The sequence below is a fragment of the Anopheles coluzzii genome, chromosome 2 (genome assembly GCF_943734685.1).
Source record: "Anopheles coluzzii chromosome 2, AcolN3, whole genome shotgun sequence".
In the NCBI taxonomy this organism is placed as follows: Eukaryota; Metazoa; Arthropoda; class Insecta; order Diptera; family Culicidae; genus Anopheles; species Anopheles coluzzii.
Genome location: NC_064670.1, coordinates 9,251,506 through 9,271,467, shown reverse-complemented (window position 1 = coordinate 9,271,467; position 19,962 = coordinate 9,251,506). Strand labels below are relative to the sequence as shown.

Genomic DNA, 19,962 nt, shown 5'->3' with positions numbered 1-19,962 from the left:
GTGTTGACGTTGCGGCGGGACAACGCGGTAAGAAGACAGCACCTAATGACGGTTTTTGCAGAACATTGCAATCCAAATATTGCAGAACTCGTTGGAGGAAAAATAAAGTTTGAGCTTAACTATTCCTTTCCTTAGGGCAGTTCATGAATCGGATCTTTACATTGGCAGTACTGTATCGAGCTATTAGTTGTAACATTTGCTATACAATTTTTAATTCGTTTCATTACATCATGGACCGAACGTAATCCCAAAGCACCACAGGACCGATTAAAACGCAATTCATCCGAAAAATTTAATACGCCATGCATGGGTGTAAAACAGCGTCGATAACCTTTGGCACTAACTGGCCGGTGCGTGGCATCAATCATCAACAAACAAGCGCTCTTACTCACTGATTATGTCATCAGATGAATTTCATATACACCCCGATTCGAGATACGCCCCGTATGCCAAAATAAAAGTTTATGTTGTTGTTTACGAACGTTGAAATTGGTAACCGCAAACAAAAAAGAAAACCTTAAAATTATCTCAAAATGACTTGATAATTCATCTATACTGAAATGAAATATTATTGTAGTATTAAGTAACGCGGTTTTCGGGCAAGTACCAACGAACGATAATTAATCTTAATGTATGCATAGAAGTGTGAGTTATTCATGTCTCTAATTACAACATTTGATAGGATATCACAGTTGGGTTGGAACCATTCTAGATAGCACACAGTCATAGACATAGAATCATAGACAGATATATATGCAGGGGAGTACATTTGCTAACATCACATCAAATTGAAATTAAACAGAAACCTTTACTTGCGGCCTACCGTTTAACACCAAAATTCCGGATCATTGAATTACTAATATGTGACTGTTTTTGAGGGGAGAATACAATTTTCAGTACAATTTCTCAAAGAAAACAAGCACAACAAAACCAAGCGATAGCAACAGAAGCAAACAAAAAGGATAAGCTGTCTGCTTAATGAATTAAAAGTTTCGAGAGTAAAGTTGTCTAAACATTAAACGAATACTATTCAACTAAGGATGCAATTTTGTTTCTAAATGTACACTAAAAGGATAGTCTGCAGCATACACTTAAAGTGCTCGCGTTCTCTAAAAGCTGGTGTGGTTGGAAGCTAACTTAATCTAAATATTCCGTTGGTACTGTTTCCTTATGAAGCAATGTTTTCAAAACACTTCATTCGAAATTATAAATTGTTTAAAACAAAAACAAAATAAAACAAACATGGATTGTTTGAAGACGATTTTTATCATTCTATGCTCAAAAATCGTTGTATCAAGTTTACAGTTTCGTATCTTTCGCCACAATTGCCATCTGATAAAAATAGTTTCACAAAAAAGTTCAACATACGAGTGTTATGTGATCGCCCAAAATACAAACGATACACGATCTTATGATCAGACCAATCTATCATTCGATATGGTAGATTAAAAATATCTGATTAACAAAAATATTGAACAAACACTATGTAACTGTTAAAAAAAAGAACATAAACACAGATGATGGTTATACACATCAAAATGCCACTAGAGTTCGAGCAAAACACAATAACAGTACTATCACACGATCATCTATAACTTTCAACTCTACGATCTAGCAATGTAATGAAAGTTTTAATATGTTGGTTTTTGAGAAAAGATAAAGAAATAAATGCTTAGATATATAGAGGACAGTAAATGGGGCAGATAATACGGTACGAAACATCAATCGTGTTACGAAAACATTACTACTACAAGTACGAAACATTTGTTGCAACGTGTTGTACATATACGAAATGATTATTGTTTAGGAGAGTATCTCTTTGTATACAGGCAGTATAGTATAGTATAGTAGCTAAAATGCAATTGTGTAACATTGTACAGCAGATCTAATAGTCTGTGGTGATGTTTCGAAATTCAAATTTGGCAATAGTAGTTGGTTTAAACAATTCTAACCTCACAACCGTCCAAATCGTTCGATCCAGTTTGACTTTTGATTATGTTGTAGGTTTTAACGAACGGTGCCTTTAGCAGCTGTTGGGTTAGCGGGTTAGTAGAAACCACATCGACGACGATGGGCATTAAAAGGATGACGATTAAGTAAGTTATGAGAAACAAGAGGAAAAGACAAACGAAGAGAGACAAAGACGAGAAATTAATCATTAGTCAGCATTCCAAATTCCAAAGAAAATGAAATCATGGCAGCCTCATCCTGTAAAATTTGAAGTCCTGGTTGCTTGCCTTCTTTCGCACGCCAAGCTGAACCATTTTTTTTTTTCATTCTGTTACGTATAGTTATATCATTATTTGAGTCGTGAAACACTTACCTCCCACGATTCACGTGTATACTCGGAGATTTCGCCTTCACTGGCAGAACGACCGTCCTGAAGAACAAAAAAAAAAAGAAGCATGATATTAGATCGGTTCAAAGAAGTATCCCAACTGTGGCGGAGGTGATGGTGCTAATAGCATACCTTCGACGGACTGCCAGTTTTCGCCGTCCATTCGGTATCCATTTGGATGAGCTCAAAACCTCGTTCCTTGATGGCAGCTTCATCCAGCTCACCATACAGGTGTTGCACCCAGGCATTCAAGAAGCGATACAATTCATCAACCCTAAAGGAATAAAGCGCAACGGTTTAGCACTTTTCGACGGGTTGTCACTTAACAACACTACTTACTTATTTTTTGGAATGCTAAACCAATACTCGGGACGCAGCTTGTTTTTGCCGTAGGACATTACCGTCGTCGGCAGCGGTGTGTTCTTGCCGATCTTGCGTCCCATGCGCAACCGAAGGTACATCGGTGGGTCCGGACAAGCTCGGGCCGGTCGTGGGATAAGCTCTATTGCGAGAAAGCGACGAGAGAGCGTGAAATGATAGCGAGGTGTGAAATAGGCACATATGTTGACTTGAGCATTATATTCCCTTGCACACATGAATCGATTACAAGCGGGTAGAAATTGCACTGTTAGTAAGCAGTAAAAGCCATGCAATATGCAGCCGTGTGAACACCGGTGAAGAACAGTAGTAAATCATTCAAGAACGTTTTTGTTTTTTCTTTTCTTTTTGTATTGAAATAGATGTCAGAATTGCTATAAAAGCATTTTGTGGTGTAAAAATAAAGCAGTTTTTTTAATATATCGTACACTTTTGGTCAAATGAGCATATTTTTTGTTGAAAAAAAAAACAACTACAAACATAATTGCAAAAAATTCATGCATTGAAAGAAATAATTTTATAAAATGCTTTAAAAGTGAAATAATGCACATGCAGACACGGTTTAGAAAATCAAAAATTTTTACATAATCAGGATGTACAAATTAGAAATCGAAGGACACGATATGTTTGCCCTTAGACGTCGAAAAGTTTAGATACATACACACACACACACTCCTTATGTAGTACAAAAAACACACACAACAGTACAGTGCACAATAGAGATACCAGACAGAAGATAGGACTGAATAGATGACAGATTTATTACGAGTATGACAACGGTACGGCGCTCGATTGTTGAGAACAAGTGTGACAAGAAATTGAAAGATCACGACAGCAAGGTGGTGAAGGAGGAAGATCGATGGAAAATAAAATGAAATCACATTCAGCTGATAAATAATGTACTTTTGTTATAATAATGATACAAACAATGCTCTAGCACGGGATGTGGGACAACAGTAGTGTAAATAAAAACAGGACCCGCACAGGATGAGTTGCAAATGAGCGCCGTCACTGTGTGACGTGTGTGTTTAACCTACCAAGTTTCTCAAGTTGAGGAAACAATGGGGCCTTCACTGAAAGATTGTGAGCAACGGTTGTTGTAGTTGTAGTAGTAGTAGTGATAATTGATTCATATTGTTGATGTTTTTTGTTGTTGTTGTAGTGATGATGATGATTGATTGGTAGGGTTGGATATTGTAGCAGTAGCAGTAGTAGAAGTAATAGTAGTAGTTGTAGTTGGTTTTGTAGTTTGTGTACAATGGCGTGGGGAATGAGTTTGTTGGAAAGCACGCAGAGTATCGAGGGGATAAAGTATGAGCGCAGAAGAGAGATGTAAAGAAGAGAGATAAAGAGGTGAAAAAGATTCCAAAATACATATCCACAACGTGACATCAACGATTGAAAAACAACAACGAAAAGAAGACAAATCCTAGCCAACAGGCTTTGCTCGAAAGTTTCCTGCAGCAACGACTCTTATGTGAACAATTTTTTAAGAATTTTAATCAGAAAATACGACCCTGATATATGATCAGAATATACAGATAAAATTCAACAAATTGATAACGATAATAAATAAAAGATCGCAGCGGGCACATAATTTTGAAACTACGAAAGTGTGAGACGATGCGCTAAGGTGTCTGCTACGTAACTATCGATGATCTCTGGTGAAATTTTACTACATTGTAAGTGCAATTATTAGATTTGGTAGCGCATTGATTTGCAGTATCAACTGATGTATGCTGGTGTGAATAGTTCTAGATGTTAGTTAACTAAGTGTGCAATAAAGTTTTCAACATTAAACAAAACCAAACGCAACTTCAAGGATTTGCTAAAAAACCAACCTGTAGAATAAATTCATATATGATTGGTATTTTGTAACTGAACTCTAACAAGTTAGCGGCAATCAAGAACAAGACTAAACTGTTAAACAAGCGGTAAAAAATGCAGGCCGCATGTCAATGCGTAAGTAACTTTGAAACGTAACGCAACTTTTCCATCAAAGAACTAACAGTCAAGTGAAACAGTTGAACATATTTAAACAAAGGGTGAATTTAATGTTACAGTTGTAACGATGATATAAACTCGATAGGCAGAAGCGAAAAATACTTACTATCAAAGCTGACGAACAGTGTTGGCATATCGTCGATGGACACCATTGAACGGTAGTCCAGTTTCGGTGGCGCCGGCTTCTGCTTGTTCGCGCTACCCTCAGAGGGATGCTGGCGAATGAATGTACCGATCGATGATCGTCTGGAATTGGCGAAGGAAACAGATTAGTAAACAGTGCGGATTACTGTACGCATTTTACTGGCTAGTTCCGCTAGTAGCATACACTCTACAGGCATAACACATTCAAAAGGTGTGTTGAAATAGTTTGGCACTATATGGACACTACGACAAATACAACTACACAATGAACAGAGAACGTCGTCCTTTGTTCGCGCTTTTTACACACGAGGACGTAAGGAAATAGTGTTTGTTGAACGCAAAAATGTTCCACGGTCTGGTGTGGATAGTCGCCAGCTTATTACATTAATTCCTACATAAATGGCAACAAAACACGTACATGTGAAATCAAACTTTTGAAATACGGTTCGGTTTGTCAAGGACAACTTGGGGTTAAAAATCGATCGTAAGCAAACAAAAATGAGCTCGATCCTATCGATCGAGGACAGTGGTAGCAAAACAGAAGATAGGACGACGCAGTAGTCTGTCGTTATCATGTCATCCTTTTCATCTTTTCGATGATCACAAGCAGGATGGTGATAAGATATGAAATTATAACAACTATATTGAGCTATTAAAATACCACAACTGAAAAAAGACACACATTGTGAAGATGGCAAACACATCAATAAACAGTAAAATCATAATCTCAACCGAAATTGCCTAGTGGCATTCATCCAGTCGAGGAAGTGTGAGAAGTGTTTCAACATCGAACAAAGGTGAGAAAGAAAATGTACACGAAGACAGCATAGTGTGAAAGAGAGTGAAACAAAAGGGCACAGAACACACGACAGCGAAAGAGAGTGACGTAATAGGGTTAGGCTATTATGCTTTCGGGGGTTTGGCGTTCGTAAGTCGTATGGATGGAAGTACAAAGTCTTACCCGGCCGTAACCGACCCCCCTGTTTGCGCCTCGTGCGGTGTCAGTGGCGGAACCGGCGAGCCCCCGGAGTCTTCCGATGGCGTCTTGGACAAAAACAAATTTCCGCCCAGCTCCGAAACCAATGTGATGGGTGAGCTTTTTCGTTTCGAAGTATAGGTTAGGTTTTTTTTTTGTGTGACGTGATTTTCCAGAAAGATAGAAAATGGTACGAACGTGAAGGGAATTTGGCATCAATTTACAAGTAGAGGAATTAGTAGTAAGTTTAGCCATGATTGCTCGGAAACCAAAAACAACAATAATTGGCAAAAAAAAACAAGAAAACACCTCAAACTGAAAAAGAACCTGCCGTACGCGCTTACGAATCGCACCGGCCTGGTAAATGTGCACTTTAAACATAACGTAAAGTTAATAAAACGTGTTCAGTTAGTGTGGTAAAAATATTGAAACCGAAATATGTGTGCTGGTTGTGGTGATCGGAATTGTAAGAAAAGTTAAGTTAAGAAAAGTTTGGACAAAGTGCTGTGATACTGCACGCATACTGCAGCACACCCTTTGCTTCAGTAGCAAGTCGGTATTATGAAGAACTGTTCGTTGCTTGTATAAACTGTGCATCAAAACCAAATCTAATTAAATAAAAGTATTCGTTCGCCGTGCGCAAACATTACGCTGGACCTACCTGGAAAATACTTTTGAAAATACGCTCTGATTAGAGTCACCGGTGTTGGGTGCTGATTCAATCGAATCTGACTTGTGGCTGCTGCTACCACCTTCGCCCGTTAATCCTTCAACCCAGGCCAGTGGGTAGGAGAGCCGCTTTAGCATCTAAAAAGGCCAAAAATACATCCGTTAGTTCACCAACACAGAAATTGCACGGCTTGAATGATACACCTACCTTGTTCTTTTTCGTTTCGCCACCCTTATCGAGCGATCCGGATCCGGCCGGACCGGTAGCACCGTGCGCATCGTGCTCGTCCACGCTGAAGCTCACGCTGGACGTCTTCTTCCGGCCACCGGCATCGGACGTCAGCGTGGACAGGGTGCTCTGGTGTGCGGACGACACCAGCGAGCTGCTGCTGCGTGGCGAGCTGTCGTGCAGGTGGGTCGGTGCAATCGTGAGCGGTGGGACCCAGTCCGCGCTCAGCACGATGTCCGCATCGCTGTACACTTTTTTCGCTGCGATCGGCGCCACAATGGGGATGCTGGCGACCGAGCTGGCCGCACTGCTGCCACTGCCCCCGGTGGCACCCGTCGTCAGTGAGGAGCCGTGGGCCGGGTCACGGATATCGATGCCGGAATCGTGGCACGACTGCTTCACCAGCTGCCCGTCACCGGCTGCCTCGGCGATCGGCGCTATCGGGGCGTGGTGGGCACCGTGGGCGCCTCCCGTTGCACCACCGCCGATCGAGCCGGCGCCAGCCGTGGAGGAGGATGTGGCCGTAGCTCCGCTGCCGGTGCTTGCCGCCTCCTCGTCGTCCAGAGATCTTCGAGATGATGATTGATCGCAATAACACTTTAATCTATACGCTCTCCGGTAAGGAGCAAATGTAACAGCGCAGAATGGAAGCATGATGCGGGAGAGGTATGTTGTATGATGGGAATGAGGGGGCGCACGGTGAAATTGGGATGCGGGAGAAACGGAAACAAAAGCAGAAACGATGAAAACAAAATCGAGAAAAAAACATGATAAAATTGTAACAATTTCCTTAGGTAGAACAAACTTTTTAAACCAATTCACTCATCCCAGTGTTAGATTGTGCTTGTCGGTGATTGTGGTTACGCGAGAGTCACCAACAAATCCTATACTGTGTGTTACCAATCGCTTTATCACCTTAGGAATGTTGTTAGTAAATTTTACCAATGAAATCATAACATGCAATACTGTGTTTTGTGCTGTGATGACGTGTATGATGGAGGCAATGGATCAGCAACCAAAATGAACCCGTTTGCTAACCTGTCCTTGCTGGGGATTGCCCAGTGCTGGTCGAGTAGGCTTCTCCGCCGCTCCTCCAGGGAGCGCATGGTGGGATCCTCTAAGATACTGTTGGTCTTGGTTTGGTCAGTCTTATCGCCTGCCTGCTTCTGCTGCTGCTGCTGCTCGTTCGAAGCACCGGCACTGTGGTCGAGGGAGTTGGGCGTGTGAGACTGGGAGGAGTCACGATCGTACGACAGGAAGAGGGGCGGCTCGGTGGAGGACGCTTTCGGCTCCACCGAGCTGCCGCCGCTCTCCGTCGAGTCGCCGTGCAGGCGCTGCAGGTTGTTGGGCGTCACCAGGTCCCGCTCGAACGCTTTCGGAAATGCGTCCCCGTCCCGCTCGTTGCTCGAGCAGATCGACTCCTGATCGTCGCACCCTTCCACCGAGCCGACGCCCAGCTCCGGGAACGTTTCGTCCTTCACCAGCAGCGAATCCTTGCCGGGCGAGTGGGTGTCGCAGCGCGAGCACGGTTTCTCCACCGGCACCGGATGGTAGATTTCGGCCTTCTCCGCCGTCTCGTTGCCACCGGTCGCACCCTGCACGCGCATATGGGCAATGTCGTTAAATATGGCCGCGTTCACGATGAACTCCATCGGCGCAATCACGCCGTAGCTTTCCGGCCCGTGCTCGATGACTAGCGGGTCCGACACGTTCGGATCGAACATGACGGCGTTCGGGGTGACGAGCAGTACGCCACCCACCACACCCTGCCCGTCGGTGATGTGCCGCACGTTAATCTTCAGGAAGCGCTGGATGGTGACGGGATCGTCGTCATCGGCACCGCCGGCCGCCGTGCCGGCAGTACCACCGCCTCCGCCACCGCCGCCGGCGCCACCGCTCTGTGTGTTCGGTGAGGCGACACGCTCGATGTGGCCCGGCTTCGGCGAGCCCGGGCGAAGTCCTTCCAGCAAATCTAAAAAGAAAAACGGAGCAGATATGAGATATTAGCATCACGTTGGATAGTGTTCGCGGGTAGTGTTAAGCATGTTAAGCGTGTCTGTACTGTACAGAGTGATTCACTATTTTGTTCCACTTTTAGTGGAGCCTTAAGCTTGGAGAAGCAAAGAAACCTCGTTCATCTCAGACACAGCGCTTTGTGGATGTGTCAACATAGCCCACCAACTTGGAGGCGAACAGTTAATGTCGTCAGCAGCAAAGCAAACACACCGATGCAAAGATCAACAATCGCATCTCCTGTAACAAACCTGATAGCTTGTCGCGCAAAAAGTTAACTCCAGAATCCAGTGTCCACGAATCCATTTTTCACCTTTCGTCCAACAATCATTCAATCGGTATTGGGTGAATTATAATGCACTACACAAACAGACACTACACAATTGTCTTCACTCGTCTGATCCGAGCGGCAGTAATCATTTGATTACGATTTGCGCACCACGCCGCACTACATTACTGGGCGGGCGAACTAGCGCATCTGTCGCATCTGTCACCGCCGGTCTCTATTGGGCAATCCGCAGCAGGGTAACAGTGTACGTACGACGATCACAGCACGGAAGCTTTACAAACACAACCGGCACCCAACCAACCAACCAACCAACAACGATGATCCGGCGGCTGCCGGCGGACTGTGCGACGTGGTATATGAGTTGCATTTGTGTGGGAAGGCACAATTAACACAATCCCGCAAAGATTCTTATTGCGCTATCGGCTTTGCATGCGTGTGTTGGTGAGCAAATGGTTCCAGTTTTTTCTTATCATTGTTGTCACACTCGGTTCGTCATGTGGGGCAGGGGCTACAATGCCGCCAAATCTTTTTTGAATGCCATTGCGGCAGTACTGGCAATACGTTTCAGCAGAATGGGACACAACATTACGTACAATTAGCAAAGCCTTAATAATTAATGCGACTTTTGTTTTAAAGACTTATAATTCGCCCTCTCCCTGTCGCTTGCGGTTTGGATGTGAGCTGTAATGGAGTTTTAATGGCAATATCGAAATTCTCATGTGATTCAATACTGTGCTGCTTGTATCGGAGAGTGTTGTTTATCAGTTTAAATGGCAACTAATAAATATTTAGTATTCTTTTATTAACTGGGAATGGTCCACTGCCATAATTTTGCTATAATAATCCTCAGACGTATTTTGACTGCATAAAACATGAAATTAAAATCGTTTCTAAATGAAATACAATCTCAAAAACATGATCTGTGTACTGCACACGGGCAAATTAGCACAACGAAATTACAACGGATGCATTTCCGTTCTGCGATAAAAACACACATAGACACCATTTGCTCTAAAACGAAAAAGCATTTACTAACCAGCGTGCTTGTGGCATCGATATTGTCGCAAACGTAATATCTTCCATCCCACACTTACCTCCATTCTTGCAAAACACCACCGTTTTCAACATTTGATCAAATATTTACACCGATTCCCGCACTTTGCCCATGGACAAACCGAGACCGACCCGCTGACGTCGGTCTGACTCTTCTCTAATGGCGTGAAGGCAACAGTGCCAGACCGTCATCCAGCTCGGTGGGACGCAATTTTAGGAAAGTGCAATTCCAAACACAATTCACAAACAAATTCGCACCGCATCGAATGCACCCTCGGGTTGCAAAATTATATCGACAACAGCTGCGTGGACAACAACACACCCTAGAGAGAATACAACACACACAAACCCCCCCCACACACACACACACACACCAATACACACACGTGGTTTTGACAGCCGCGAAGCAGCGTTTTTCGCCCGTCATTTCGCTCGTGCAACGCGAGCGAAAACAGCAAACCCACAGTATATTGCCGCACTATGGGCCAATGAGCACCACAGTAGAGCTGGTTCGTTCAAACCGGTTGGTGAATATTAAAGTCGTAGGAATGATCGTTTTTCAACAGCTTTGCGCGATATATTGCGCTGTAGATGGCGTACCTTTTTCGTCCTGGGACAAATCTTCCTGTGAGCCCTTGCGGCGACCATCGGTGGGACTGTTGGAGGAACGTTCCGTGCTAGCATCGGACTCGCCATCCGCGCTCGCTTTGGCATTTTTGTCCGGCACGAGCAGCTGCTGCCCGGAGTAGATGAACGAACTGGCCAAACGGTTCAGCTGCGTCAGCTCTGACGGGGTCGTATCGAAGCGGGCCGCCACCGATGTCAGTGTGTCCCGGTCCTTCACTGTGTACGTAATGGTGGGTATCGTGGGCATCGAGCGCTTCTTTTCGCCATCTGCGGGAAGAGGAAAAAGCGGGAAATTAGAGCTATTTGTAGTGTAAATCGAAAACAGTTCACCGAAACATTTAACCACATATGGCAAGTAGGGAAAGTGATGTCCATTAAACCTTGCTGGCTTGGGCTGGAACGCTGGTTTGGCTGCTGAAAGCTCCACAAGCTGTACGATGGGTCAATGCGCAGCAACGGCGTGCAACAGTTCAGCCGTTTCGTAAAGACAACGATAAATGCGTACTGCAGCAACGGCTTTTCCCGGCGACACAGTATAAACGTTTTTCGTTGCATCTCTGCACCCACGAATGGTTGGGAACGCCCGGGAGCTTAGCGACCCGTCTTCACTCGTCAAACACTACGGATCGTATGGACCCTTCGGGATGGCCAGCAGCAAAGCAAGAATTGTTTGTACGTTTTCACTTTCCGCTCGAAGCCCACACACTGACGCCACACACAACTGAGTGAGATTTTTGATAAATCTGCTGACAAAAGCATACTCTGTCTTTAAAGAAGCTCATATTTGTTTGAAACAATGTAAGAAGATCGAGCGCAGCGCAGGGCATAGAGCAACGTGGCAAATGTAAATAAAGCCCGCTGGAGGAGAGTAAGGAGCACCGCTCTCGCCACTTAAGGGATGATAGTTTCGGCGCTCAGTCTTGATTCCGAAGTGGGTGCGCAGCAGTGTGAAAGCCATGTAGCAGGAGCTGGCTGGCTGGCAAGTGCAACAAAGTTGCACTAGTTGCGAGGAATCTGTTTTATGTTTATTTATTGATTGCTGGTGGTGCTTATGCCACTGCAGCATTGGGTGGCTAAACATTGTGTGCAGGACACATAGAACGGAGGCGCAATGGGCGGGTCTTTTCTTTCTTGTTTGCCATCGTGAACCATTTATGGTTTTTGGTTCAAACGGTTCGAAAGCTACAGCGGACACCACACATGATGCAAACAGATATTACCTTTTGATAGTCGATCGATGCTTTCGAATCTACCCTCAACCTTTGAGCGCAGCGAGTCTAGATCGAACGGTGCGGCCAGTCCATGATCGACACTCCTGGATTTGCTCCTGTTTTGGTGAGTAACGAGAAAAAAGAAGAAAAGAAGAAAATATATTATTCACTGAGCACACACTGGTATGTATCTCGAATGCCAACCAAAACGGCACGAACGGCACGTTACTTGGGCCATTCGCGACAATGGTGTACTGCCGGGTCGTAAAACGGTCGTACCATAATTCACTTAAATGGACAGTAAAGATTTTGTCTGTTTTTTTTTTTGTTCTTCTCCCTCTCTATCAGGCTTGTGATTCAAATCGTTCGATAAGATCACACACACCCCACGCAGGAGGGTAAATCACAGGCCAGGTAACACAGAACATCAGGCATACATAGTCTACCACACACGTGCAGGATCTATGGGGCGAGGCGCGCGGGCTTTATTGTACGTGCTTGGAGTAATATTAGCAATTAAAAGCGAACTAAACACTTTTACTACCATCTACTACTTACTTGCGCTGTCTACTTGGCAGGAATAAATTTATGATAGATTAAGATAGTCACACACGTATGGCTACGGTCAATAAAGTAAAAACAATTTCTTTTCCCCATGGTAGGTTTGGCCAAAGCATAATCAAACAGACTTGTTAGTAATGCATTAAGTGCGAAAATTGGCCTTCTAGAACGTTTAAGTATAGCTAATTACAGGTTGAGATAATTAAATTATCGCCATTTGAATTAACAGCCGCGAAATGTGTCGTCCCCGCTTTTTACTGTTGGTGTGCTAAATTTCTATTTTTATCGTGTTCACTTCGATGGATAGCAAACAAAACCGATCACGTGTTAATCGACACAGGAATCGGGTTCGATTATGCGCAGAATTAAAAGCTCACGAAATGCCCGTCTCTGGTCGAACAGATACAAAAAGCGAACCATGGCTAGTAGAGCGACCGGGCAGGAGCAAGTTGTCACACTTGCTAATTGGATAATTATAACGATCACTGCTGCTCAGTTTCCTATCCTGTACCTTTATGCGGTTGGAGTCTTTTTGGTCGTTATTTGTACCATGACCGGATAGCTGCAGGCTTTACAGTATGCGGTTATACATAGTAAATACGCAATGGACTGATAATAGTGGACGATGAAATGATAATAGATTTATCACGTTTATAGTATAGATAGTATGCACAAACACAGTCATTACAATTACTAACAACGGAAGGTTCTGAAAAATACTGGTATATGTATATTATTCCATTAATACTATTCAGACGACTTTTAAATCAAACCTAAACTTTACATTTCATAGGAACTGAGTGTCAGTTTCGAGGGCATTTACGATTTAAATTATAATCGATCACTGTGCCCCGATGTACATCACATACTAAGGAGTAAACTTTAATGCAATAACTGCCATCATGTCACATTTGACATTAATAGTGACACCTGCTACTTAGGCTCCACTTTAAGAGAGTAAATGTTCGACAGAAGCAGCTGTTTGCCTTTTCGCGACAATCCTGCTCGCGACTACCCGAAAGGGGGAGTTATGGGTATTCAAATAGGGTAAACATTACTGTATCGTTTCTCACCGCTTCTTGCAAGTTACCTTTCAACCCTGTCAAACCTCATGCTGCTTTCATAGTTAAGCAAAAGACCATGTCTATGAACTTGATTTATAGTGCCGCAGCAGGCACACACCAAACTTCCTCCCGTGCTCTGCTCCACAAGCTGTAAAATCTTCTTGACGAATCACCAGCAATATGCCGCGACACGACCTCCATTGTCGCGCGAATGGCAAGATCTCCCTTTCGCATCTCTCTCCTTGAACGGCCACATCGAGGTTCATAAATCATGGCATCCGCCTGGCAAGTGTGACTTTAGTCGGGTAAAATTCCTCCACTAATGCTTTGTCGCCGCCGAGAAGCAGCACAGCCACTATAGGTGTAGGTTTCAAATCAACTTCCAGTGAAGCTGAGCTCCAACAACTACGCATCCGATGCCTATTCATCTATCGAGCAGTGCCGATAGTTCATCGTTCGTTGGCTGTGATCACGGCCCGCATCATCTCTTCCGTTTTTGCCTAGACAAACATACATCTCATGAGCCAGTGACCTGGTGGCGGTGACTGTTCGTGGTCACTATTTCAATGGATATGAGGGCTGGTGGAGGGGTAGGGCTGGAGAGAAAATACCATACGCGGCCATCAAGGAAAACTTTTGCACCACATTAAACCAGAATGAATGCTTCCGGTAGGGCACGATTAACTTGTCGTACGCATTCACTTGCTCTGCTTCCATTTACCTACCCTTCCTCTACACAGGATGGGAGGAGGGGGGAGCTAGCTGGTTGGTGTCTCTGGGTGCATTTGTGTGCTTCCCATTGCCGACAGAAAACCTGCGCAGAAAGCTCCATTGACTTACTGGGCTGACTTACACTAGAGGAGGCACGACGGGGGTCTTTGACAGCGAGTACTGAGTTGAGAGATGAAATCAGCACTATTATAGCTGCAGGCTTCGAACCAGTGTGCTTTTTAAAATGGAATGAATGACAGTCAGTGAACGTTGTCGCACCGCACTTGCCAATCTCTGCTGTGTGCCACTGCGCCAGTGTCCCGACGTCAGCTATCGAGAGTGAGTGAGAGAGAGAGAGAGAAGGGCAACAACACCTGATGGCTAGCGGGTGGCGTGAATCAAGATAATTATAACACAAATTTGACACGATCAGTAGCTTCGAACTCTACTACACAGTGGATGCCGCTGATGTATGGCGTTGTCGTAGGACATGCCTGTGACTGTACCTCCACCACGGACTCCCCCCGGGGGCGAAGGTTACTCGGCGGTGGGCTCTAGAATCTCTACAATCGGTATCGGTAGTAGATTTAACGCAATCGATACCGCACATTAGTGAGGCCCAGCTACTAAGGAAAGGGAAGGCGAACATATGTACCCCTTTACGCGCGTGTGTGTGTGTGTGCTTAGTACTGTGACCTGTAAAGGAAGCGTAACATCTGGCACCGAATGGTGGAAAAATGCAGTTTACGCTGTAGTTACGACAAGTGGCGGCATCATGAGGGCGAGACAAATAGATGGACTTTGGTTGTAGATTGACATGATATATGTGCGGAGTCGCTAAGTTTGATCGAGTATGTATATGTGTGTGTGTGTGTGTGTGTGTGTTTAAGGCTGACAAAGTCACACACACACAGTGTCTGCGACCGAGGGAGGTCTATTGATTAAAGTGAAAGATCTTATCATCTGACGTTAAAAGCGATCAAGTCGTCAGCATTGTTCGAGGTCATGTCGGAGCGTACGGATCGATTGGATACGGTTGACCACAGCCTTATAATTAAATTATGCACGATAAATCTGTCAATCCGTGACGTTACAGACTCAACCACATCGATTAGTGTTCTCATAGCAAAGGAAGGAATTAATACCTTAAAAAGTGAAATGAACCGAAAGCAACCAAGCAACGACACTCGGAGTAGGAGACGCTTCGGTCCACACCAAACCCTCCAGAGCCCTTTCCAACTACTTATGGCTTCGAGAGCGGTGTTACGACTGTTCCGCATGATTGCGATTTTGGCATGCTGCTCTCCGAAGGTGTACAAATGTGTAGGAAACCCGATTGGAGTACGGTTTAAGGGTGGTTGCCGGTGCAGCAGTTGGTAGCAGCGAAGCAAGCCCTTTTTCAGGTGCGAGCTGCGTAATATGCGCACATCCAACCACCAACGGGCATTGCGTATGGGTGAAGAATTTCAAGTTCAAAGCACCCGGCACCACACACCACACCGATTCGAACACCGATTCCAAGCAATTGCGTCCATCATACTGGGTTGTTCCCGGCCACCTGGAACGAAAGTGCTGCACGCTTTCGACCACCAAACACCGAGGGAGCGCTACTGCAGACGATTGGCTGGAAATTGATCCCAATCCCGGTGCCAATCGAGCGGAGCGAAAACCGCAAATTCGTGTGACATTGAACCTACCCGGAAAAAGGTTGACCCGAGTGGGTTCCACCGTTCCAGAGAGAGAAGATGGAGAAATCTATTTTCATTATGTTGTAGTTGTGTTTTTCACAAGTTTTTCTAACAACCCGTGAGTTAAGGAAAAGATTTGAAGAAGTATGCGCTACTTAAAAACATCATAATACATAAAAGATTACAGTTCAGATAATATGATCTTAAGATAGAAAGGTTTATTATACTGAATTTCATCCACAGCAAAAATAATGATCTTGTATAGTCGAACATCTTTGCGTTTGTGACTAGACATAACGAATGCAGATCTGTTCAACAAAATGAGATCAGCTTGAATAGGGGTTACCTTTCCTCTTACTTTCAAGGTTTACAATAGCGAGCGGCAAGCAGACGAGCATTCGTTTCTAATGAAGCGGGCAAGTTCTGGAGCAGATGTGTTCGCTTCAAACTTAAAAGTGAACTGAATTTAACTGCTGGTGACTGTACGGGATCGATTGTCGGCTTGAAGGACACCAATAATACTTAAGATTGTTCTGACAATCTATTCAAACAATTTTTTTATGATTTATATAATTTTCAATGTTGAATTATTGTCGATAGGATATCAAGATCAGATGGTCTGCACTTTATCATCTTGTTGGCGTAATGACTTCCTCGCTGTCAACCTGCCCTTACACAACGGATTTACTAATAAAAGATTAAAGTTCTTTAAAACCGATTTAACAACAGCTTGCTAACATACCATAACCAACACCCATTACACATTGTCAGCCCTCAGGTTTCGCTCAGCATCTCAGAAGTAGGCAGTAGTATGAATTGTAGTGTATCTAGGACATTGTACGCTTTATTGCCCGATGGCTTCATTTGCCCGGACAGGGTTCGACACAATCCCACACTCGCCATGGTTCTGCCGCCTTACCATGCCTGCCATGCTGCCATATATGCAGAAGAACACACGCACACACAGGATATGCAAATAGGCAACGTTTCCCAAAGTGTGGAAAGGAAGTACATTCGAACGGTATACGTCCGCTCCAGGCGTCCGTGCCTTGCAGGGCCGAAGCTAATTATGCACGGAGCTGAGCGCGGTATTAGTAGACCCCCATCCGAGACATTATTACACACCCCGTTGCAAAGGGTGGTAAACAAATCCCGAAGGTTATTGACAGTGTGTGTCATTCGACAAATCGATCGACCCAACCTCACACTTTTACCCCGCGGCGGTGTGTATTGCAATTGTTTTCGATTAGACACACTGTTACGCACCCCGAGCGCATTTCGGAGGATGGTGTTTAATGTCAAGGTGAAAGATACGGCTTACTATAAAACAACAAAAAAATGTGCTGCTCTCTCTGTTAACCGTGTCACACGGCAAGGGAAAAAGCACATAGTCATTCGTAGTTTTGTTTAGTGTTACACTGCACGACATACAATACCGCACACGCAATGTAACGCACGTTACGAAACGTGCCCTTGGGTTGTAGTGGTGCCCCATCCGTCCTCTCCCCTCGAATGTACTCGATTTTGGACAACGAATTTGGCTAATTAGTACACACATGGGGACGTGGGACCATGAAACTCGCCCGAAATTAAACGCACTGACTGAATCAATAACAAACGAAAGTAATGTTATGCAATTAAGCGATACGGTTTATCACGTCTTTCAATCTGCTGACACTGTTAATTAGTATCTGTGTATTGTGCTATTTCTTGCCACTAATATTGATGATCTTCAAAGTCCAATGTTCCAATTCATTTACACACTTTCAATCATTCAATGTGTTCAACCAACAAAAGAGACAAATCTGGCAAACCACCACAAACACACATAAATCAAGAGATTGCGCCAACTGGTCCAACAGATCTTTACGCTGTGGTGTTAACGGTTGACCATCAACCGGCATCCCCCACGATTGGTCATTCAATCGATTTTGATTCATCTGATTGGGCAACCAATAAATCGAATGCTAGGAAACGTTCGAAATGAACGTTTGAAAACGATTTTATACACACGAACCTCTCTATCGTGTCGCCGCTGCTCGCAGGAAGTGTCGTGTGCCGAAGCTTTGTTACGAGGTTGCAGTAAACAAAGCAAAAACATGATGATAAATCGCCGAACATCTGTAGCTACCTAGCGTGCGATCGGTTAGCGGCTTACGTTTGATCGAATCATATATTTTTCTTCACCAACGGGAAGCGGCAGTGTGGCGAGAGACCCACTTCCAGGTGAAGGTTAACACAGCGATACTGTCTGTTGATCGCTGGGTGTTGTTGTTGTTGTTGTTGTTGTTGTTATTGTTGTTCTGTTGTGGCACTCCGTTACAATCCATCCATCATCACACTCAAAGGGTCAACTGAAAAGGGCCCCTTCTTAACTCCAGTCCCTTCATGAATCACGCATCGTTGCGTTGCGGCAAGCGGAGTGACAGATAAAAATAGACTTAAGATAGAGCATCGCACCGCATTCGATGCTGGCCGAAAATAGTGACACCGGGGAAGCCGGCCACCATCATCACGTGAACCACGCGTTGTGGGCAACAACATCAAGAAGGCAAATTGCGTGTCAGGCGCTTGTGCGGAAGCTAAGAATGTTTCGGCCAGTAGTAAACAACAACCGTAGTTGCCGGCGTTGTGTAGTAGTTGTCGAAGAAACGTGGCGTTAAACAAATTTATGATCATACATTATTGTTAGACCTCCTCCCTGCTCGTGCAGAGCTGCTCATTTTTCGGCAGTTCAATGCTTTAACAATACCCAATCAATCAATCAAATTAGTGGTTTGTGAGTTAAGGTGTTAAAACGGTAACGAAAACCGATCGTTAGCAATCGTGTGGTGCTTAAAAAAATAACGGAAATAAATGAAAAATTGAACTTAAAATCGAAAAAAAAACATAAATCAAATAAAACTAACCTTCGGTATGGCGGGCTACTGAGTGTATCGGAGCTTTTCGACAGTATCACATCCTGACTAGCTCTACGAGTCCTGTGCGCCAGTGAAACAAAAATCGACGACGAATGCAACACGAACACACACAGACGACAGTATAGATTACATTCGTGCCATTAGAGACAGACGGGCGCCAAACGTGGAAAGGGAGCAAGGAGTGCAGGCAATGGGATGCAGGACACGTACAGTAGAGAACGGATGAAATAAACAGATAAAGAAAAACAAACAAAAAATGATAATTAATACACTGGAAAATTGCGCTAGCTGTAAATTGGAAAGGAGTGAACATAAGGAGCGAAAATAAATGTTAATTATTAAACACAACGCAATAAAACAACGAAGGTCCTAATTCTACAACTAAGAGCAAAACTCATCAAGTAAAGGGTGATCCAATCTTTTGGCAAATTATAAACAAACATTGATGATTATCTCATGAGGAAAAGAAATCTTAAAATCCTCACAATGACCTGATATTGACAGGCTAGGCAGCAAAAAAAAAAATCGTTTTGTATGCCCTTGGTTCCAGTTCCAGACATTTTTCGGCCGTCCATCTAATCTGCAACAGGTACACCCTATCTCGGAGTAAGGTTTCTTTTTCCAGCCTTTGCGCACTCCGAGTTTTGGTTGCATCGTTCCGAGAGGCTTACACGCCAAAGCCTTTCTGGTAGTTCGGGGTTGATAACGGAGCCCCACCAAAGAAACAATATTATCATTTTAAAAGCGCGACAAAATTCAATCAAATTAGGTCGCCAGCTCCGATAGCTGATTTCTAATTAGGTTTGGCCCGAATGAACGTTGACGATGGTCTGGCACTTGATTTTAAGCGAATTCAACAATATATACTTGCGAACAAGGTATATAACACACATTGCGATGCATGATGTTGTTGCTAAAGCCTGAGATGTAGAAAAGTAATATAATTGTTTTTTCTTCTTTTAGATGACACATTACATTAAACGACCTAAGGGCGCTAGTGGGAGTGGGCACGTATGAATCATTCTATCGAAAATCGACCATCAATATAACAGGGATAAACACAGTCTGCGCGATTTGAGATAACAC

General features: G+C 44.1%; 1 protein-coding gene across 27 annotated transcripts in view; it reads right to left on the bottom strand.

Moving 5' to 3' along the window:
• The window catches only part of LOC120949921 (TLD domain-containing protein 2), a 107,796-nt gene that overhangs the window by 21,458 nt on the left and 66,376 nt on the right, over positions 1-19,962 (bottom strand). For 10 of the 27 annotated variants that reach the window (XM_040367542.2, XM_040367545.2, XM_049607479.1 and 7 more), the window contains 13 exons: positions 18,865-18,936; positions 11,941-12,047; positions 10,694-10,987; positions 7,777-8,710; positions 6,718-7,342; positions 6,502-6,647; positions 5,826-5,960; positions 4,827-4,966; positions 3,754-3,789; positions 2,678-2,840; positions 2,471-2,612; positions 2,324-2,380; positions 1,953-2,030 (listed from right to left, as the gene is read on the bottom strand). In XM_040367542.2, coding sequence (XP_040223476.2) covers positions 1,953-2,030; positions 2,324-2,380; positions 2,471-2,612; positions 2,678-2,840; positions 3,754-3,789; positions 4,827-4,966; positions 5,826-5,960; positions 6,502-6,647; positions 6,718-7,342; positions 7,777-8,710; positions 10,694-10,987; positions 11,941-12,047; positions 18,865-18,936 — 2,929 coding nt within the window. Of the gene's footprint in view, positions 1-1,952; positions 2,031-2,323; positions 2,381-2,470; positions 2,613-2,677; positions 2,841-3,753; positions 3,790-4,826; positions 4,967-5,825; positions 5,961-6,501; positions 6,648-6,717; positions 7,343-7,776; positions 8,711-9,002; positions 9,353-10,134; positions 10,439-10,693; positions 10,988-11,940; positions 12,048-18,864; positions 18,937-19,962 lie in introns of those variants that run through there. The other 17 variants (XM_049607480.1, XM_040367543.2, XM_049607481.1 and 14 more) reach the window with 12 other exon arrangements.